The sequence below is a fragment of the Crinia signifera genome, chromosome 4, assembly GCF_055691185.1.
Source record: "Crinia signifera chromosome 4, ASM5569118v1, whole genome shotgun sequence".
Lineage (NCBI taxonomy): Eukaryota > Metazoa > Chordata > Amphibia > Anura > Myobatrachidae > Crinia > Crinia signifera.
Genome location: NC_139220.1, coordinates 155,699,250 through 155,722,582, shown reverse-complemented (window position 1 = coordinate 155,722,582; position 23,333 = coordinate 155,699,250). Strand labels below are relative to the sequence as shown.

General features: G+C 41.9%; 1 protein-coding gene across 2 annotated transcripts in view; it reads right to left on the bottom strand.

Moving 5' to 3' along the window:
• The window catches only part of CPED1 (cadherin like and PC-esterase domain containing 1), a 265,135-nt gene that overhangs the window by 164,906 nt on the left and 76,896 nt on the right, over positions 1–23,333 (bottom strand). For both annotated transcript variants that reach the window (XM_083182819.1, XM_083182820.1), the window contains 4 exons: positions 22,217–22,369; positions 17,623–17,727; positions 3,152–3,306; positions 1,510–1,568 (listed from right to left, as the gene is read on the bottom strand). In XM_083182819.1, the coding sequence (XP_083038945.1) occupies positions 1,510–1,568; positions 3,152–3,306; positions 17,623–17,727; positions 22,217–22,369 (472 nt within the window). The remainder of the gene's footprint in view (positions 1–1,509; positions 1,569–3,151; positions 3,307–17,622; positions 17,728–22,216; positions 22,370–23,333) is intronic.

Genomic DNA, 23,333 nt, shown 5'->3' with positions numbered 1-23,333 from the left:
ACTGGTTTTGCAGTGTAAATGATTGCCGCTTTAAAAAAACTGGTGATTTCTTACCAAATCTCTCACTTTCCAAATCTCTCATCCCATTAAATTTCCCCCATAGAGAATAAAGAAATACATTTGTGTGTATTAAAATATATATGGCTACTGCTTCTATACACAAGCTAAACTGCAAGTAGACTTTGTGCCTTTTCTGTAAATTCAGGATACAGTAGCAGTAATATTCCCGTACAATACAGTACACAGGAGTATATTTGCTGATTTACAGCAGAGTTGCCGACTTTTATAATCTCCTCTCCAGGAGAAACCCGGAGAGGAGACCTTCAGCTGCAGTTCGGGGGCGGGTCTTGAGCGTGGCATCATTAAGCCCCGCCCCCTCTGAGACCCGCGGATTGCGCATTTAAATGCCGAGGTCAGAGGAAGATGGCCGTGATCTGGGGGGCCGGCAGGGGGACCCGATTTTCGGGAGACTCCCGGCCATTCCGGGAGGGTAGGCAACCCTGATTTACAGTAGGTTGTTTTTGTATTGATAAAGATCAATATGAAATATGAAATATCAAAATAAATTAATGATGTCTTTCAGGAGCCAAAACATTAGTGGAAATAGCAGCGGTGTAGCTGGCGCATTGCCCTCCAGTCAGTCACACGGACTCATTATATGCCACATATGGCCAGTCCCATAAAACACAACATCGGTGTAGATTGTTTTTCATCAGTTTGATATTTATCTGAATAAATGAAAATAGACTTTCATTAAATATACCGTAGCCCTTATATCTAATTATTTACATAAGACAAATACAAAGAAAAAAATTAAATAAACACTTTAACATTTTACAGAATTGTTTATTGTCACAACACAAAGTTCAAACCAGTTCAACCAAACTACAGGCTGGTTTGCTTTTATACCTCTTTTATGAATACTAATGTACAGGCACAGAAACGGAATTAGATGAAAGAAATCTGAATGAATCCTCATGCCTATATATGGGGCAGTACGGATGGTGTGATGATTAGCATTACTACGTCACAGCACTGAGGTCAAGTGTTCGATTCCCACCATGGCCCTAACTGTGCAGAGTTTGTATATTCTCTGGGTGCTCCGGTTTCCTCCCACAATAAAAAAATATATACTGGTTAGGTTTTTTGGCTCCTAACAAAAAAATGAACCCCAGAATGTGTGTGCGTGTACATGCGGTAGGGAATATAGATTGTAAGTGCCACTGGGGCAGGGACTGATGTGAATGTTCAAATGTTCTCTGTAAAGCGCTGCGGAATAGGTGTGCTCTATATAAGAAACTGTTAATAAATTAAAAAAATGCATGTATGTGTAGAGATCCTCTATGTATATATCATCAGTAACTTAAAAAAATACGAATCATTGCAACTACACAAAACCACTGTTGCACCCACAAAGGTGCGAATGCTTTACTACCCACCAAGTAACTGCAGAACTGATAAAACTGTAGCAGAGGAAGATGTACGGGGAGGGAGAGCGAGAACACAAACCTGAGACCGTTCCTGGAACAGGAGACAACTCATTATGTCCTTTGCTGTGAAATGTTTGACTGTAAAATAAAATAAAAAAATGGTTATTTTTTTCTCACAGACAATACTAATGATTTTTCAATTATTGTTGTAATGAGATCAATTCCATATCCAATAATAATAATAATAATAATAATAATTAATAATAATAATAATACTATGGTGGTATACTCTCTCCCTCCCACCTTTGCTTTTCTTAGTACAGTACTGGCACATGCATATTGCAGGTACACCTGTCAATCATAGTCAGTACTACTTATTTCTCTCTGTAGAAGGGAAATTGTAAATAAATTGTTTGTAGTTATTTGCATAATCAAATATATCAGAATCAAGAGATACATCCTGCTTATGGTATAGAAAAGATGATAGACAATGTCTAGGTCAATAGTCACTAGGCCGGCTACCAATGCTTGACAGTGACTGAGTTTTTCATGATTTTTGGGTGTCTAGGTAATCGTACCTTGACATAAACACTGTATATATGTACCCCATTCACTCGTCATGCTTCGGGCACAGTGCCACACTGCACTCGGCACACTGTTTACATGTAAGGTCATCCGCATCCGCTCGCCACGCTTCAGGCTCGGTGGCTCGCTGTGCTCGCCACACTATATAAAATCAACTCCACGCCCACGTGGATAGTGGGGTATGAAAAGGTCGGGAGGACGCTGTTCCCGCTAACAGCCCGGTAGTTACTTGTGTAGTTTCACGGCGCCATAAGTTGGCTATGGCCTACTCTGTGTCAACTCAACATCCACCACTGGACCATTACGGTCATGTCTGGTTTCACAAAATCTGAGAACCTCTGGTGTAAAGTGTACCAGCCTAAATAGGGAATTGGTGATGTTTGTACATAAATAGGGAAATAAAGTAGTAGTAGAAAGTAGCTAGATCAAGAGAGAGTCTGTTTTGGAATGGACAGGTGGAAGATGTAACCTAGAAGTGGGCATGCAGTACATTTTGGCAGAGGCGCAGAAAGTTTATAGAAAAATGTTCAAGGTGAAAGAAAGCATGACCGTATGGGTCATTGGGTCAACCAATATTAGGTCGACATGCATTGGGTCGACCACTGAAGGGCGACACATGAAATACTGTAGGTCAACATGACTAAGGCTGACATGGTTGAAATGTCGACACAATCATTAGGTCGACAATGGCGAAGTCAACAGTCAAAAGGTCGACATGAGTTCTTCACTTATTTTGTCCCGAATGTCGACATGGTCGGCACGCTATTCTATTCTCCCTCCATGCCACAGTGGTTGGTAGGGCATGAAATACTGCCTGTCGGCTCAAAAAAGAGAAAACCTCATGTCGACCTATTGACTGTCGAGCTAGCCATTGTTGGCATAATGCTTGTGTCGACCTTCCAACCATGTCGACCTTAGCCATGTCAACCAATTTCATGTGTCAACATAAGCCATGTCAACCTTCAGTGGTCAACCCAGCGCATGTTTACCTTATATGTGTCACCCTAACGACCGTATACTCACGTGCAAATGAATTGACGTTTGCATTGTGTCTATCATAAGTCTGTTATTGCACATAACTAATACTCTTTAATACTGTGAACAAATCTTCCAATATTCGACACCAGCCAGCATACCTCTTTGTTACAGTGAATTTGTACTTTAGCTGTTCAACTAAGCCAGAAAGAAGTTCATGTTCTGCAACCATTGTTTCAAGATTTTTCAAATTACCAGCTCTTTGGTAAAGGTCATTTCTCCAAGCTTTTACCCATCGAGAAGTAGAAGGATAAAGCTGTAAGATATAAAACGTATTTAGTGTAATTTGTCTTCAAACAACATTTAAAAAAAAATCTTACCTTTTTCAATAGTAGTAAAACAGCTAAATCACAAACGGTATCTCTATTATAACCTTGTAAAGTTGTCTCTGCAAATCACCACAGAACTCTGGAGAGCTGCAGAAGTGTGTCTTCACTAGCTGCAGTCATGCTGAACAATAGCTGCAGAGGCACTTCCTGAATAACAAGTTGGTGGCAGCGATGCAACTTGCACCATTAAATTCAAGTAATTCAGCATATATCTACACACTTAGGCCCTTATTCTGGTCGGTAAGCTACATCGTGAATTTGCAACGGTGTCTGATGTTGAAGATCTGCGCATGCACATATGCGCATGTGCAGGTCTTCTCTGCGGGCACCCTAGGAGACTTGAATAGTCTTCGAGGCACTCGCAATGGGGAGGGTGTGCAGGAGGCGGGAATGGGCATTCACATGCGTTTCCAGGGCATTCCAATGAAAATTGTGGATGTCTTCATGCGAATGGGGGTGACATCCTGCCTTTCAGGGGTGGGCAGCTGACGTCACCAGATGTCAGCTGCCTGCCCTGTTCTTGGAGCAGGGCGCTGCTTAATTAAGTCACCAGACAGTGTTTTAGATTAGGGAGTGCTTCGGAAATTATTCGATGGTCGACGACCATTGAATGATTTTGGGCACCCACACACGGCTACGTATGGATATGCAAAACATCCATTTGGCGGCCAGCATGGGGTGGGCATTCGCACGCCCGGCAGCGTTAGTTGGCTCGCAAAGCAGCCAACCAGAATTGGGGCCTTAGGGCCCGATTCAGAGATGGTTACAGTTTTACAGCTGCATCTTCGTACACTGATATTTATATATTTTAAATATCAGTTTTCTATCATTCATATAATAATAATAATTATTACGGAGGCTCCACCTCTTCCCTCCCCACAGCTCTTTTCTACCAACCTCAAATGCCTTCCTCCTTTCTGCACCGAGATCCAACCCCTACAATAAGAGGCTGGTTACTGTGGGCTGGACCCTCCTCTGAGTCCAGACTTGTGCTCTTCACTTCATTCATTTGTGCCTCTCAGTTACCCTTTGTGCTTTGACCCCCTTGTCTTGGTTTAGGTGAATATGTACCCTGTAAAGTCTCATTACCCTCCAGCCAAGGTGTGAGTAAATCCTGTCTCTTTGTTTTCAGCATAAAGTTACTCGCATGTTATAGTTATGTTTTTGTTTACATATTGCTTGGATGGGCTCCTATCGGAGCACCTGTCCGTGAAGGTGATTTTTAACACATCCTGGCAGAAATGAATATCTTATTGCCCAAATAGTGGTAATAAGAGATTATATTTATCGGGTTTAAACATCAATAATCATTAAATGTGCCCCTTGATGTTGTATTTTTCTTCTAACACTATTGTCTGCATTCCCTTTAGTATCGTCTATGTAGGGGTATCTTAAGAGAGGAGCAGGCCGTGTGCAGCCGCTTCCATCTGGACCCCCTCCTCTCTAACAGCAGCCGAGCAGCACTGCACTATAGAGTCTGAGCTCTAGAAGGCTCAGACTATTATATGAATGCGCAGATCGCTGGAAAAATGGTGTGCTGACAATTTGCAGCAATTTCTGCAGTACTACTATCATCAACACATGATTCAGGAGGTATTAAAAAATGGGTGCAGCATGTAAGGTGTGGTCCTCCCTGGACTCAGAGGCCTGTGTGCACTGCGTACACTGCAACCATTAGAAACTAGTCTTAAGGCCCGCCTGACGGACGTGCGAAAGTTTATGCTTATGCAATTCTCAAAAGTTTTGTAAAGTGAAACACCCGAGCACCCCTGACCGCACCCGACCTTCCCCAAGTGGCCCCGAACTTCTCCAAATGGCCGCAAACAGCCGAAGCCGGCAGCAGCTCCAGGGGAGGAGTATTTCTGAGGCAGGACAAACCCCTCCCATTGACCATGCCTTTTTTCCAAGGCCTGGCAGCGCTTTCAGCGGACCTGCTTGCATTCAAAAAGTCATAAGCTTTCGAATAACATATCACAATGCATGAAAACAACAGAAATAGCATGGACTCTTATGACAGCACCCTTAAGGCGTCCTCTGATTAAACCCATCTTCGAACTTAAGATCATAAGGTAGAGTGCAATGTTTGAAGATGATTAGTTAAAGCGTTCGAGAGTTATTGTGGAACATCCATCCATACACACACACACACACACACACAAACATCATACAGTTATAGTTACGTAGATATGCAACTGCCTCTATACTGTTATTTACATAAATGCACGCGTGTGATTGTGTCAAGGCTTAAAGGGGTCATGCAGAGGTGGGGGAACTCATTTCTCTATGCCACCTAATTACTCCCCCCCCCCCCCATTAGGCAGAAACAGGGCCGGTGGTACGGTTTTTGGCATCCCCCTGCAAACTAGAATGCTTTTCTATGAGAATTACTGTACATGGCAAATTTGGAGGTCAAAATGTTCCACCTCACCATTAGAGGTGGTGGAACTTAGTTCCACCCCGTTCCCCCTCACTTTAACCCCTGGATTGTGTGTGTATACAAAAATAGATACAGTAGATCGATAAATGAAAATAATTTAGTTATAACCACACCACCTTTTTAAATGCAGAATTGTTTTTTTTTTCTGTTGATATTGCTACACTTTAATACAATAAATATGCGTGAGTTTTTTTTACATATGACCGTGTACATTACCATTACTATTACCATTGTTGAACTATCTCACGCAGTGGCAGGGATTTTTTTTTACTCATATATGTCCATAAGTCTTTTCTACTTAAAATTCACCTGTAAAATGGTTTTCAATTTGTTGTCCAAATGTAGAATGAAGTGAACAATTTGCTCATCATATTTGCTTATAGAACAGAAAAACTTCAAAGTGTATTAAGAAACCGTACTGCTTTTTGGTGTTTCCAGTATAGTTTCTTTCACTAGAAGTTTCTTAATGATTATACTTTCATGGATTAATATAATTAGTAAATAGGTTTTCTGTTCTAAACCAAACTGAGAGCTACTTTTTAGAATTTTTACAAGACCTCTAATTTTTTTTATACCAAGAACCATAATATATATATATATATATATATATATATATATATATATATATATATATATATATATATGTGTGTGTGTGTGTCACTGTAGGACAACTTATATTTACTAAGCATCTGGTTCTAAAGTCTGATTGCGGTTATGCTTGAAATTTAAAAGGGCAATGATTTTTGTGAAAATCGCAAGTAAAATCACTGCCCTAATTTTGAGCTTAAATACTATAGTAAACTCTAAGTTTTACAGTAAAAGTCCATACACACTGGGCGATTTTGCCCAGCGTGTATGGACATCGATGATTGTTTTCATCGCTAGGGGATACACACTGTGCGGCTTTCCCCCTGCCCGGCGCTGTCAGCAGGGGGGGAGGGGGTGGATGGCTTTCCATAGCGCAGTGTTATGGAAAGCCGTCCACAAAGCCGCTCATCTGCTGGTAATACCAGCAGATGAGCAGTGGCCGCAACGATGATGCGCTGCCCTGTACACTCTGGGCGGCTTTTATGATGAAAGCAGCTCAGACGAGAAAACTGAGCGGCTTTCATTTGAAAGTCGCCCAGTGTGTATGAGCCTTATGGGATATAATGATTAAATACAGTAACTAGAATATTGCACCCCTGTTTTACGTATTGTTTTTTAGTGTATTTTGTCACCTTCATGAAGATCTTTTTTTAAGATATGATTTATTTAAACAAAAAAATTTCATAATGGATATTGCAAATCAATTTGATTATTCATAATGCCCTTCAGATATACAGTATCTTCATGCATTCAAAATCAACCCATCTCAAATAATAATAACACTGCACTGTCATTTCTCTGAGGCTATGGGCCTTATTCTAGTTCACTCTTTCTGACAAAATCCTCCTTAGATGGATAAAACCATGTGCACTGCAGGGGGCAGATGTAAAATGTGCAGAAAGAATTAGATTTGGGTTAGTTGTTTTGTTTCTGTGCAGGGTAAATACTGGCTGATTTATTTTTACACAGCAATGTAGATCTCACTTTGAAGTAAAACCCCACCCAAATCTAATTCTCTCTGCACAAGTAACATCTGCCCCACCTGCAGTGCACATGGCTTTATCCATCTAAGAAGGAATTTGTCAGAAAGAGTGAACCAAAATAACCCCCCATGTGTAGCAGGCAAAACTTACTTGAAACTTTCATTTATTTACAACATATAGAATAAAAATGTGCCAGTGAATCTTTCTGGTGTTTGGGTCGATACACTCCACTAAGTACCTTTGATGAGTAAAAGAAGGACAACCTTGAGCGCTACACACACTCCCTTAAATACAGTTTCTTCAAAGAAGAGTATTGACTTGACATGAAGGGAATTTTAGTTTAGCAAAAAGAAAAATGTTATTAAGATGGATCGCTTGTGTCCTGCAGCCAGTTATTAGGATAGCACTTAGCTTTTATGAAAACACTGACTGAATAATGTTTTTAAAAGATTTACTAAAATGGCTTTACCCACAGGACTTGCTACCTATAAAAATAAAGACAAACATTCTGAAGAAAAGCGATGGCGTAGTGAGTTGCACACACCAACGATGAAGTTTTATGTATATTTTTTTTTTTATTTGCTCTGTTGTTACATACACAGGTGTATACCAATGATTCATTATTATTGGTGACTGCACATTTAACTAACTCAATATATACTGTATGTTTAGAAAAATGTAGCAAAATGATGCTCTGTTTGCTTGAAATATGAATGATCTACCATTACTGTTATTATCAATGACATTTAGTGATTCACTATATAAAAACTGAAATTTATCCTGTGGGTCAATCCTATTGTCTGTGATCAACCCGCAAGTGCAAGTAATCACTCAAAAATGCTCATTGCCCATAGGGCTACAAATACTTTTGTGCAAAGTTGGGCTGGTTTTATCCTGTGATGGGTACATGTTTGGGTGCATTTGTAGGTGTTAAAATGCATCAGCAATGGCACATCGCACCCTTCGCGTACAATAGGATTGACAGTCAGGAAAAACATCTGAGAACTTTTACGGTCTATGCTCCAGTGCCCAGACTGACAACCCTGGAAAATTCTCAGGATTGCCATTGTATGCGCTGCTTAGTGCCGGGCAATGCAGCTGAGCTGAGTGCTGAGATCAGCTTCAGTGGCTGCCCAGCTCTGGCTGCCCGGCCCCGCCTTCTCCCCCCTCCGACTGTGTATTTGCTAACGTCACACCGCACACAGCCGGGTTGCAGGGGGTAGGGCCAGGCAGAGGCTGATGTATTGAACAGCGGCGCCGGGAGGCACAACAGTGGGGTTTGTTTTTTTGTTTTTTAAAAAATATATTTATTGAAGATTTTTTTCATATTAAACATGAACATAAAGAATGTTGAGCATAACGGGTACAGTAACTGCGTTTGAACATAATATACAATAATTGGCATCTCATCCAGCGTTGCATATAGTACAATCAGTTTGGGTATAACCCAATCAACTAGAGATGGAAGAACGTAATTAAATATTGGGTAACAATACGTATTCCAAGTAAAGGAAACCATCCCAGAACATTGTCCAAAACTCAACATAAGATATGACATTAAACACTTGCCCCGACATGAGGGGCACATAGAGAGACAAGGGAGAGAGGGGGGAGGGAGGTGGGAGGGACATAGGAAAAGTAAAAACGTCTAAAGAGTTTAGTCAGTCTATTCAAACATTATATATCTCTATTTCGGGCAGACGAATAAAGGGATTATTCCGTATACAAATCTGTTCGATACGAGTCAGGGGGAATGAAGTATGAGGTTAGGGTTCATCGGCTATGCGGCGGAGTAAAGCCCAGGATGTGGAATCAAAAAGCATCATAATTTTCTGTTGTTGGTCCGCCTCCAGTGAGTCTATTAATGGGCCCCATTTTTTGTAAAAGCATGGCACATTGGACTCCACGTCAGGAAGGGTAGATTGTCGCTCCATATAAAGGCTATAAAGAAGGCGGGTCTTTAAAGAATCTAGTCTAGGGGGCTGCCTAATTATCCAGTTACATAGGATCATTTTCTTACCCAAAGTTAAGATAACATATAATATAGGGAGTAGGTGTTTTTTATCTCTTGGGATACCCCACCCTGCAAAATGAAGAAGAAGCATTGCTCTGGGGTTTAGTGTAAGGTTGAGGTGGAACGTAGCGTTAATGTATCCCAGAACCTTGTACCAGAATTTCTTTATCTTGGGGCAGGTCCAGAAACAATGCATATACAGAGCGTTCTGAGCCCCACATTTCAGACAGTTGCCCGTCTCAGAAGGGACCATATGTTTTCTCTGTCCCGGTGTGATAAAAATTTGATTTAGAAATTTGAAATGCGTTTCCTGTAATTGTACTGAGTGTAATGCCTTACGAACATTGGAGAGGTTTTTTGTCAGGTTCAGAGGCATTGTTGTGGGGGGCAAATCTGTCTCCCATCTATTTGTCGTAAGAGCCCACAGTTTACGGTCATCCCCTGTTAGAAAATCCCATAGCAGTCAAGTTACATAATGAAGTAAGAGGGTCAGTCAGGGTGGCTGGCAGCAAGGGGTTGGGTAAGGTCTGTATATAATGTCTCATTTGGAGGTACATAAAAAATTCAGTCCAGGGTAGTTGGAATTTGTTCGCTAGGTCTGTAAAGGTCATCAGGTGGCCCCCCGGGTCAAACACATCTTTGATAGAGGCAATACCCTTCTGCCGCCAGTGTTGGAACTTCACATTGTCCATCGCCGCAGGGAAGCATGGGTTGCCACAGAGGGGTATATATTTGGAGTGGGACGGATTTCTTTTTAAGGATTTGTTCACTGACCACCACGCTAGGTATGTACTCCAAAATAAGGGGTTGGGCCTAGTGGCGTAGCTACGTTTTGGGCGCCCCCCCGCCGTTAGGGGGGGGGGGCGCCCCCCCCGCCCCGCTAAGCACCCCCCCTGCCCCGATAAGCACCCCCCCTGCCCCACCGCCCCGCCGCCGCCCATGCAAACCCCCCCTCAATCCCCCACAGCCTTACCTATCGCGCTGGTCCCGGCGGCTCCGTTCTTCTGCTGAGGACCACCAGAAAATGGCCGCCCCCATACAGCAGACAGTTTCAGAGAACTGTGTGCTATATGGGGGCGGCCATTTTCTGGTGGTCCTCAGCAGAAGAACGGAGCCGCCGGGACCAGCGCGATAGGTAAGTCTGCGGGGGATTGGGGGGGTTAACTATAGCACTGCAGCCCCTGGTGCCCCCACATGCACAGTGCCCCCCCACGGTGGCGGGGGCTGCGGTGCTATAGTTACGCCCCTGGTTGGGCCGTGCTTCTTGGGGTAATTTAGATTTTGGGATATGTAATAGAGCTCTTAAATCATATGGAGCAGCCAAGGATTGTTCTAAGGCGTAGTGGGTGTAAATAGAGCGGGCATGTATCCAATCCAAGACATATCTAAAGGCAACAGCTTTGGTAAAAGCTGGGATATCTGGTACTGACAATCCTCCCTTATCTTTATGTAGTTTTAGTTTTGTCAGTGCGTGGGTTTTTTTTAGGGAGAGCTCCCCAAAAAAACTCACCCAGTGGGGGAGCACTTCCTAACAAATAAAAAAAAAAACACCACTGAAGGGGTAAATCATTCTGCTGGCATTCCAGTTGAAGAATAGTATTTGTTAAAAGTTGTAGTAGAGCAGACATGTCAAACTCACGGCGCGCAGGCCGCATGCGGCCGCAGCCACCTGCTTTTACGGCCCGTGAGCTCTGCACCAACTTAAGTAGGGCTAAAAGTGACTTTTGGTATTTTAATTAAGGCCCTGGTTCCTGAGCCAATAGGAGCTTGCAGTAGGCTCTGGTTCCTGGGCCAATCAGAGGTTGTGGAAGGCTCCGGTTCCTGAGCCAATCAGAGCTCATGGACCAGCAGCTGCGGCTCTTAATTGGCTGCCGGACCATGAGTTTTCAATGGTATACGATTTTAATTTGTATAAGCACCCTAATGGGTGTTTTCAATGTTAAATGTGCCCCCTATAAGATAAATAATTGTATAAGCACCGTAATAGGTGCTTACAATGTTAAAAGCACCCCCACACCACCCGTACTATCAACGCCAACCCGAAGTGTGGCGAGCCCGCGAGGGGTGGCGGTACGCGTCCTCCAACCTTTTCATATCCCCACTATCCACGTCAGCGTGAAGTTGATTTTATATAGTATGGCGAGCGTAGCGAGCCACCGAGCCCGAAGAGTAGCGAGCATAGCGAGCCCCGCGAGGGGACGCAGAATACATGTGAAGTAATGCACGTCCACTCGCGGGGCTCGCTTCGCACGCCACGCTTCAAGCTCGGTGGCTCGCTGCGCTCGCCACACTATGTAACATCAACTCTACGCCGACGTGGATAGTAGGGGTATGAAAAGGTCGGAGGACGCGTACCACCGCCCCTCGCCACGCTTCGGGTTGGTGTTGATAGTGGCGGGAGCGTGGGGGTGCATTTAACATTGTAAGCACCTATTAAGGTGCTTATACAATTAAAAATTGTATATACAATTTAAAATCGCATCGCATTGCATTGTATGCCATTGTATGCCATATACAATGGTATACAATTTTAAATTGAATACAATGCCATACGAATGAATATCGTGGGCGCCGTGCTAGGAAACAAGTACCAATCTCTCACTTTTTTCATTGAGGTATCTAAAGCTGGGTACACACTACATGAAGGGGGAAATTTTCTAAAGGAAATTTGTAAAAAAAGGTGTATTTGTTTCCAGAAATACACTTATTTTTGACATTTACTATCCCGAAAATACGACAATTCGTATTCGTATTGATAGCACATCAATACGAATACGAATTGTCGTATTTTCAGGATAGTAAATGTCAAAAATAAGTGTATTTCTGGAAACAAATACACCTTTTTTTTACAAATTTCCTTTAGAAAATTTCCCCCGAAGTGTTTACCCAGCAACATTGCCTCGGTCCATAGCCAGCATCAGCAAGAGCAAACTCCACTAACAATGCTGGCAGTGATAGAGTGATAGAGTGCTGGCAGCAGTCATGCTGCATTTGGTTATGTCAGCACACACTAGACGATGTTCCCACTATGTCGCTCCAATCTGCTGAAATGGATGAGTAGTGTGTACCTAGCTTCAGTCTTTCACTTTTAATCTTGGCCCACACATCACCTAAAAAGTGGTTCAAAGTGTCAGCAATGATTTTACATACAGTATGGTAGACATCCCTGAACTTTACATTCTCAATACATGTATTTGGAATCATCTGTTGGACCTCTTGCCCTCAATCATATCATTTGGAGAGCAGAGTTATATTTTGAAATGTCTGAGAAAAACACTTGATTTATTGTACATCCCAGCATCCAGAGACGTAAGTGGCTCGGGTGGGTGTTTCACTTTACTCCCACAGCAACACACATCAGGAGCATCTCTGCCCCATGTCTTAGCACTGCAGTGCATGCACTGCCTGGACATGTTTCCAATATTTCCATTATAGTGCATCTCATACCGGATATTTGCATTACAATGAACTGTTGCACGTTTAAAGTCTTCTCTTAGTTTTAATCTGAGAACTGCAGTGTTTGCATTCTAAGCAGATCTTGTTGAATGTGTGTTGTTGCTGGAGACTCCATGACTCTCGAGGCTGCAGTTTGTACCGCCTTAGCTGACTGACAGGTTTGTCTTGCAGCTGGGGACTTCATGGCCCTGGATGAAGAGTAGCGGTTTGGGCAGCCTTGATTTACTGGCATTTTTGTCTTGCAGCTGCCGACTGTATATCCGTAGAGGCTGCATGTCTACCAGCATCGGCTGACTGACATGTTTGTCTTGCAGCTGGGACTTCATGGCCCTGAATGCTACATGTATAGCAGCATCATCAGGTTGGTGAGTTGGTCTTGCATTGAGCAATACTCTCTCTAGAGTGGCTGCTGGTCTGTCTTGTAGAGCTGTAAATCAGACATATACTACTTAACTTAAAAACGGAGTGATGTTGACATAATGTCACCAACAACAGAGGAAAGGGAATATGGAATGATAGTGACCCTTATTCTGGTCGGTGCGGATATATCCACGTGCGTTCGGCCCGCCGATGTTTTGTGTCTGCGCATGTGCAGAGGCGTCTCTGCGCATGTGCGAGCGGGGCGTACGGCTAAATCCCGCATGATATGTGAACACTCCGAACAGGGGGTGGAGAGGGGCATGAAAGGCTATTTGGGCTCATTACCATATGCATACGCCCCGCGTTTCATGGGCGTTCCCATGCAAACGCTGGGCGTACGCATGGTAATGCGGCCGTGACGCACGTGTAGGGGGCGGACATATGACATCGCCGGATGTCAGCTGCCCGCCCAGATCCCTGCTTTTGCACGGAAAAATGTCCGTGTGGTCTGAGGTTGCGGGAGCTGGTGGAGCACTCGGTCCTGCATTCGATGGTCTGCGACCATCGAATGATGGGGGAGGTTCCCTGAGATGGAGGAGGCGTATTCCATGAAAAATACACGTGCGGTCCGTTCGGTCAGCTTCTTACCGCGTATGGACGGAGTTGGCGATCCGTACGAAAGGCGGGGTTTCGCACGCACGGTCCTGGCCGCATAATCGGATCCGGCCGCACCGATCAGAATAAGGGCCAGTGTTATGTGATACAGTGGTAAGTGCTCTAGGGAGGAAGTACAGTAGTAACATACATGGAGATATATTTGTAGCATAAAGTGGGGAGTACTATTACCATTTCATAGGCCAATGGTAATCTTAACTCGAGTACCAAGTACAGACATAGAGGCTTCAGGATGTTAATAAAAGTAGATAAGATGACTAAAATACAGATGGAGCCGGGCTCCCTCTAGCTGGCGAATCGCCAGACTGTCTCCGCTGGCGATCCTCCAGCAGCGAGGCGCTCCATCTGACTGAGACACGCGTGCGTCTCACACGCACACGCGTCTCAGTTTCCGGGCGGCGGGGCGCCGGGAACCCTGTCCGTCTCCGCTTCAGGGAGAAGGACAGGGTTAGGGTGGGTGACCCTGGGGAAGCCGGCGGTGACCCGGGGGAAGCGGCGGGGACCTGGGGGAAGCGCAGTCCCCCGTGTGCGCGCGTCCCCTTTCGCATATCAGATGACGGCTGGCGGGGGATGGTGGCTGGCGATTCTGCCGCCATCCCCTGCAAAGACCAGGCCGGCTCCATCTGTAGTACTACTTAAAGAAATGATCAAGTACAACGGATCATGTACAACTTAGAGTAGGGAAGGGGAAAACGTGATATTAAAGGAACATTCTGAGGGGCAATTGCAGGATTTGCAAGGGTTGGTTCCATATATGTGATATATAGTACACACACACAGTTATAGCACAATAATACATGGTTTCAAACAACTCCAAGCAAAGAAATTGAACACTTAACCTCCTCCTATATTTATGCAATTTACTTGTGAGCTATCAGTTATTGCATGATGTACAGTATGTGCACCTTGTCATTCAGCTACATGCCCATGTATTTAAAGTAAACATTTCTTAGCAATGCAATACCAGGTACTTGAACTCACATCCTCATACCCAACAGTCATATACCTAACATATGGAGGCATTTGTTCTTGCACAGAAAGCCTAGTAATTCTAATTGGTGTTTTAATACACTGGATACTGTATGGAATAGTATTAATATTTAACAGTACAGATGGTCTATAGTATAGGCTGTTTCAAACATTTAAAGTGGTCAGGAAATATTTAAAGATATCATAATAAATACACAAATATAATAGAACCAGTACTGCACTTTCTAAGCTCACAATCTCCCACTTCATGGAAAGGCTCCTGTCTCTTCCTACAGGCTGCTCTCTGGTCCATTGTGATGTTCAAGGGCTCAGATCCACACATACTGTAAATGTGGTAGAAGAAGCCACTGGGCATGTGCAGCAGCTCTGCTCTGTCCCTTACACTGCATGATGTGGTGGCAGCTCTATTAATCATATTATATACCAGTGTTGTCACAATTTAAGGCACTTGCCAAGAGGAGGGGGTTTCCGGGCAACCAGAAACCCCCCTGCGTCTGGCTATGCGACTAAACATGTAGCTTGTTTTGTGTAATTAGATATTTTTATATAAGTTAATGTGCAGTATAAAAGCTTTGATGCATCTACTGACATATACCAAAGTTGTTTAAAGTCTCTTTCCTGCTTTTATAAACAACTGTAAGTGCACGCTGTGTAGAATCAAGCATTCTTCACATGTATTTCTTGTTGTAACTGGATAGCCAGGGTCTGTTTAAGGTTATACAAGAGTTATAGGAGATGTTCATTGTGAATGTATTGTCCATGCCCACATTCATTACTACAATTAGTTTTGTTTTTGTCCTTTATTCATCACTAGCTGAAAGATATGCTGCATATGCGTAGAAGAATAAATGCCAGCGGTTGCCGGAGCTCTCTGCTTTTAATCATTGCCATCATCAGCCAAGCATTTGCTAATAATGGACTGATGATTGTGTCTGGGAGTCGGTGAAGAGTTCAACGTCATTTTACAAATGTCCTGTTAGCAGGCACATAATAAATATATTATGTAAAAACAGTGAAATGGTGAACGTGGGACAGAAACATAAAAAAGACCACATATCACTAAATTGTGCAGTGTACTTATAAAAGATTTATGTCTAAACCAGACAATGGGCTAAGTAAATTTATTACTAAATCCCGTTTTTTATTTTATGAACTATTAATAAAGTCCACATGGATTTTGATTTGAAGCCTGATCATCAGAGTACTTTCAGTAAAGCTAATAGGAATTTGGCACGAATTTGATTTATCTGAAAAGCAAAAACATCTGTTGACATCACCAGATTACTAGATCTGTTGCAGAAGTGGATCTGACAATGGGCGCACAGGTTTTTATATTCATGTCCCCAATTTATAATTGATTTGCAAATTCTTGTTGCAAACAATTCTGCTGCATTCTAGTTGGGAAAAAAATCAGTTCCGTTGTTTCTAATCTATTTCGGTAAGAGCTGATCTAATAGAACAAACAGCTTACAAAGGAGCTGGAAAGTGGAAATGTATCAATTCCAAATGGAAACAGAAATGATCCAATGAAATCGCTCACTGTTTGGTCTGACTGCATTGAATGACTGTATATATGGAGCCTTGCTGTTACTGGCAGGGACAGACTTACAATGTAGCAGATGGCACTGCAGCCCTAGGTCTCCTCAAAAAAATAGGACCATCAATATGACAGCAGCCTCCCAGCTGGCCACATGGTTGACCATAAATGTTAAGTATCAAGATTGTATTTCTATTAACTTCACAAAATGATGCAATTGTTCTACGTTTTCAAGCTTCAAAAGTGATAAGGTGGAAAGCGAGAAACAACCAGCAATCAGCTATTAAATGCCATGTTACAGGCTGGGTTTAAAAAATGACAGATATGAGCTGATTGGCTGGTTGTTTATCACTCTCCCCTTTATTACTTTTGAAGCTTGATACATCTGGCTCTTAGAGAGACCATTGGGCTGATAGTGTAGGGGTGTACATGCCCACATGGCTCTGGATACACCCGCACAGCACTGGCCACAGCTCCTCCACTTAAATACTTGATCTTGATCCTTTTTACCCCTAGCCCTAATCTGGCCCTGTTTACTGCAGCCTTGGCACATAAAGAGGCTGACTGTGATGTTTTGGCTACTAGGTCAGTGGTGGATTGAAATGAGTGTAGGATGTCAAGGGGCCCATACCACTGTACTAACCTTGCCACTGCTGCTGCAGAAATGACCAGGAAAATGGCAGAGTATAGAAATTGCAGGTAAATTGATTACCAATGGCATTTAATCTGAGATAAGTACACGAGTAAAAAAAAAAAAATCACTGGAAAAAAGGGACCAGTAAAATTGTATCAAATATACAGTACACAAATGTGCAGTAGACATATTGCCATTTTACGCATACTTTTGCATTTAATGATGCATTCTAGATAATGCTCTATGACTTGTTGCCACAACAAAAGGTAATAAGAAATGATCATTTTCATTTCTTGAACTCCGTTAATAAGAAATTATAATTTTCATTTCTTGAACTCAAATAATAAATATACCCCAGGCAAAGAGTAAGCAGAGAGTAGGTAGAAAAAAAGTCAGCTTGAAACTGTGTTCAATAACCCAGGTGGTTGGTTCCAGGTTATTGGTGTGAAAGGGAGTACATTAGCTGATTGTAGTTGGATTTTTTTTTTTTTACTTAATATCTTTCCATGCTTTAATACATCTATTTCAGGAAGCAGATAATTGATAATATTCATGCTATGTTACATTACCATCTCAAACTTTCCCAGATTTCTAAATTCTTGAAAGAAATTCTGTATTTGATCCATTTCATCCCAAGTCAAATGTAGAAGAGGATCCAACCAGCAAATGTTTGCCTATAAGCAAAATAGCAGTAATAAAATGTTTACTGGATTTTTCACATACAGTACATGGCCCCAGTATAGAGAGGAGAACAGAACAAATGAAAAATCATGCCATAGCACTTAGAGGAAATGGGAGATCCCTGATCCTCTCATTTTACCCTTTGAACATTTACCATATTCTGCATAGTTTATTATGGAAAGTCTATTTTAAATGTCTATGAAACCACAATGGGAGCCATTTATAATGCTACAAGAGAAAAGAAAAGATGCTGTTCCTTGTTTGTTTATCCAGCATTGTGAAATAATACAATTAAAAAAAGGAAAAACCCCTCTCACTTTGCATCATTTGCACCAGGATCAGTCAAACTGAATGTTAGGGAATGACACTTGTGATTGGGACTTTAGGGGTAAACGCATAAAACCCACACCCATTTGATAAAGAAACCTTTGTATGTTTTCTATTACATCCATTCAAGTGAATTAGGTGCACTTATATCCACCTAGCATACTAAATCTCAGACAAAGGTCACCACAGATATACACATTCATTTTATTTATTTTTTCCTTCATTTGAAAACCGGCACTTCAATCTCCCCGAAATTCTTTAAAGAAGAGAAGAGTGGAAACCACGCATCATCCATTAGAAGACATTCCAAAAGAATTCCTATTCCAGTGTTCCCTTGTCCTCCCACCTGATTATCTTCCTTCTCTCCTGTCCATTGAGATCTCGATACATACAGGGGAAGTGCTCATTCTAGAATACTACCCCTCTTTTATCCTATGTATGCACAGAAAAGCAGCCTCCCTAGAGCGCCCCTACTGAACCAAAAACCCCCATTACAGCTTGAGACATATATTTAAAATCTATGAGTCATTCCAGCAGCACAGTATATTCTTTTTTGTTCTGTAAACTGTCCCTGGCTGTGGCGGGTGCCTGCTCCATGATGCATGGGAGATTTTGGACTGCTTGCGAGATCTGACACATTCTAAGATAGACGTGAGTGAGTCCGCACACAAAAATTTGCTCATGAGCGTTTTGGTTAATATTCTATTGAAAACCAACATAAAGTGAAATTTTAAGGCATACCGAAATAAAAGTTAAATCTTAATTGTTGACATACATACAATAATTAAACAATAAAAGAGTGCCCCGAAAAGACTTAATCAGCCTTTTTCTCTTGCATCTCTCTTGCAAGGACCCCAAATCCCCCAAAATAGAGATCTGACACATGCCCAGTAGAGCCAGCCGGAAGAAAGACACAGCACATTAGCACTAGGCTGGTGCTCTGTGGCTCTTGCAGGGATTGCAGTGGGTAGAGTTTTTAACACCTTTTTTGGAAAATTAGCTGTTCATACAGAGACTGTACAAAGAAGGGCAACAATACAAAACTTACCTGGAAAGTCTAAAAGGTCTTAATATGTATAGTTTAGAGCAGAGAAGGGAAAGGGGGGACATACAAATATATAAAGGGTTTTAACAAGGTACAGGAGGGAGACATTCTTGACAGAAAGAGGAGCAACAGAACACGAGGACATGCACTGAAGCTAGAGGGAGAAAAATTCAGGGGGAATTTGAGGAAGAATTACTTCACAGAAAATGTAGTGTATAAGTGGAATAGCTTCCCATTACAGGTGGTAGAGGCAAAAACAGTTGAACAATTTAAACATGCTTGGGATAGGCTACTGCTGATGTAGATTCCTCTCACGAGGTCTCCCGACCTCTCGCGAGACGTCCCCCTTCCTTGAAGTCCAGGCAAGCCGTCGGGAGGGTGGTCCTTTCACACTGGCTACGGGGGCCGTTTATGGCCTACGGGCCGGAGGTTCCCCACCCCTGGATTACAGGCTATACACAATTGTGAGTACACATAGTGATGCATGTCTATATAAACACAGAAACATGGAATTTGATGGCATATAAGACCCACTTGGCCCATCTAGTCTGTCCCCTTTTTAACCATTTGTTACATAAACCCTATTTGATCCTTACTTCTTTATAAGGATATCCTTATGTCTATTCCATGCATGGTTCAATGGAATCCAGACACTAGGTCGACAATCACTAGGTAGACAATCACTAGGTCGACACCAATGGTCGCCAGTGAGTCGCTCGACACCTATGAATAGTCGACATACTCATGGTCGACACGGTCCAATGGTCAACATAATCTTAAGGGCGACCATGGGAATGTCAACAGTCAAAAGGTCGACATGAGTTTTTAACTTTTTTGTTAGCCAACATGTGCCGACAGGCGGTATTTCATGCCCTACCATCCACTAGGGTATATTGGGAGAATAAAATAGTGTGCCAAGTATAGTGAGGAACCGTGCCTGAAGTATGGCGAGAGCCATATGAGGTGACGCAGTGCACTTAGACGATGTCCATGTTGACTGTGTCGGCATCCGGGTCAAAAAAAATGAAAAACTGGTTTCGACCTTTTGACTGTTGACCTTACCATGGTCAATCCAAATATTGTGTTGATCATTGACCCTGTCGATCATTGGGTGTCAACCTAGTGAATGTCGACCGTTACATGGTCAATCTAATATACCGTAACTGTTTTAATTGCTCTACTGTCTTTAGCCTCTACCAACTCTGACTGGAGGCTATTCAACTTGTCCACTACCCTTTCTGTGAAGTAATTTTTCCTCAGATTTCCCCTGAACCTACAGTTTCAGTGCATACATCTTATTCCTTTGCAGAATGTCTCCTTCCTGGGCCTTAGTAAAAGTTTCTATCTTGTCCTCCCTTTCCCTTCTATGCCCCAAACTATATATATTAAGATATTTTAGTCTTTCAGGCCAAGTTTTGTGATTAGACTATGCACCAGCTTATTTTCCTTTCTTTGTGCAGTCTCTAATGAAGGGTCACTCAATTGGTACATAGTCTACATCAAAAAACTTAACTGCAAAGTGCATTTCTTTTTGCACCAAGGACAGGGCTGGGGTAAGTGTGAACTGACAATTATCTATGAAACCCAGAGGTTCATCAAGCCACAGAGATCCACGTATGGGTGAAAATGTGCACTGCCTTCTATGCATGCAATACTGTAGCAACTGCACCGACTTTTGTTCAACTCCAACCCCAATGATGGATATATTTAATGATCATAACAAAAAAACTAAAGGAAAAAATGGTGGTGCATTTATGAATGGTATTTGATCTGTCACTGGCTACCGCATTTGCATCACAGATAAACTTGTCTTTTTCTCTTTTGACTATACTGAGGGGTTTGACATTTGCTCCCAACAGTCCAGAATAATTGTTGAATAACATCACTTTGAAAAGTAATAACAGGAACACGAGACCTTTTTGAATTGTGAAATACTAAATAGTGTCTACATTTACACAAAATAATTCTATGTTATTAAAAGCAGGACAAATTCTATATGTTCTAAATATTCACTGATGTCCGATTTTAGCTTTTATCAAGTTACTAGTGTATCTTATATATTGCAAGTTATTATTGAAAAGTTCAATTAGTGTTCAATTAGCGTGTGAAGGTATATACAATACAGGTTGAGTATTCCGTGTCCAAAATGCTCGGGACCAGGAGAATTTTGGATAACGGATTATTCCGTATTTCGGAATATTTAAATATTTCAATGATGTATTTTGAAGTATCTTGCATGGGATGCAGTTAAAATCCCGGCGGTCGGGATCCCGGCGTTCAGAATCCCGACGCCGGAATCCCGACCACCGAAATGCCGACACATTCTCCCTCCTGGGGTGTCCACGACACACCTGGTGGGAGAATAAATTAGCGTGCCGAGCGTAGCGAGGCACCGGGCCCGCTGCGTGGCGAGCGCAGCGAGCCCGCAAGGGGGGGCGATCCACGTCCCCCCCTTGTCGGCATTTCGGCTGTCGGGATTCCGGCATCGGGATTCTGAACGCCGGGATCCCGACCGCCGGGATTCAATACTGAATCCTCTTGCATTTATGCTGTATAAACACATCAAACACATGAAATGCACACAAATATATTTTATTTGTTCAAAAAACAAGGTTTCAAAACATGAAACAAAATTTGTGTACTATCTCAGATATTGAATTTGAATGCCAAGCAATAATTTTCTTGTACATGTATATAGTGCCAGTTACATTTCATGTCCTCAGTAGTGCTGTTACAGATGTCCCCAGTAAGTTTTTATCCCAAAATGTTGTTTTACCACTTTCTGGAATGTATGGTTTTCGGAATAATTCGGATAACGGATATTCGAATACGGGATACTCAACCTGTATATACATGCAAATCAATTCTGGGAAGCAGAGTTAAAGCTGTGTACTATATAAGACTCTAAATACATCATTCATGGAGTGGTATAATGCACAAATGCCAGCAAATCAAGTCCCAAAGAATGGCATTTCACTAACCAGACGTTTCCTCTGTCTGAGACTTGTACAGAATTCCAAAATGTATTTAAAACATTAAAAAACAATCATATCTTTCCAGATATACAATATATATTAATAATATTGTTGTTTTTAAATGGGAAGACTTACCTTTGCATAAGTACTTTTCTGGACTTTTTCCAGAACTTCCAAAAAGCCAAGAGAGTTATTTTGTAATATAAATTTAAATACATCTTCCAAAATGATTTCCATTGTAACGTGATCTTCTGGATTTAGACTACTGAACTCAAACTGTTCTTTTACCTTGGAAACAAGACAGAGATATGTTATACGTAATTAGAACAGAAATAAAACACATTGTATATTTACTAAAGGTTGATTTTGATCAATTTTATTCGATTTCAGAACAATTAAAATTAATGATGAATTTTTTTTTATATTAATTTAAAAATATTAGTAAACGTGTTGTAGCCCTGGAAGACCATCATTAATTAAGATGGATTACAATTGATCTGCAATCAATCAAAATCGATCTTTAGTAAATTTACTCCACACATAGCATACTCCCAAACTAAAACAAGTATACAAACAGCAGACAGAGGCAGTTGTTTAAAGTAGTTTGGCATTTATTTCAGAAATACCAAATGAGTAGTTTTAATGTGAATGTATTTTGTGCACTGGAATTGTCCATTTAACTGGCTCTTTTTTGCTGGTCAAATTTAAGGTTTTGGTGGACAGGGAAAGTGTATTTGACCTGTGTGTGTAAAATTCCAGAATTATTGTACTGGCAATTTAAACTGAAGTATGTAAGCAATCATTGTCTACCATAGAACAATCATATAAAGCAAATGTTTGTAGGGGAGATGAACCAAATGAATTAGATTTCCAAAAAAGCAGTTTTGAATATGTCCTATTTCAAGACCATCCAAAATCTATTGTAACTATTGTAACCTTCTCTTAGATAGTTTTAGGGCTCACACATGGCACTAGGGCAATTGTGAATGCGCAGATTAGCAATAATCACCTAATAGTGATTTTTGCTATTCAGCGATTGAAGCTGAATTAGCACCATTAGGCACCCATTGGCACCTGTAGTCCATCTGTAAAGAAAATATTAAAATAAAGAAAAAATACAATGTTATATTACTGTATTGTACAGTCACTTCACCTGAGGGGGCAAAGGCCTTTAAGCTCATTTGTGTGGCCACCATCTACCCCCAGGGCTGCCGACAGGGACCCGGGCAGCTGCCCACAGTGACACCCCCAC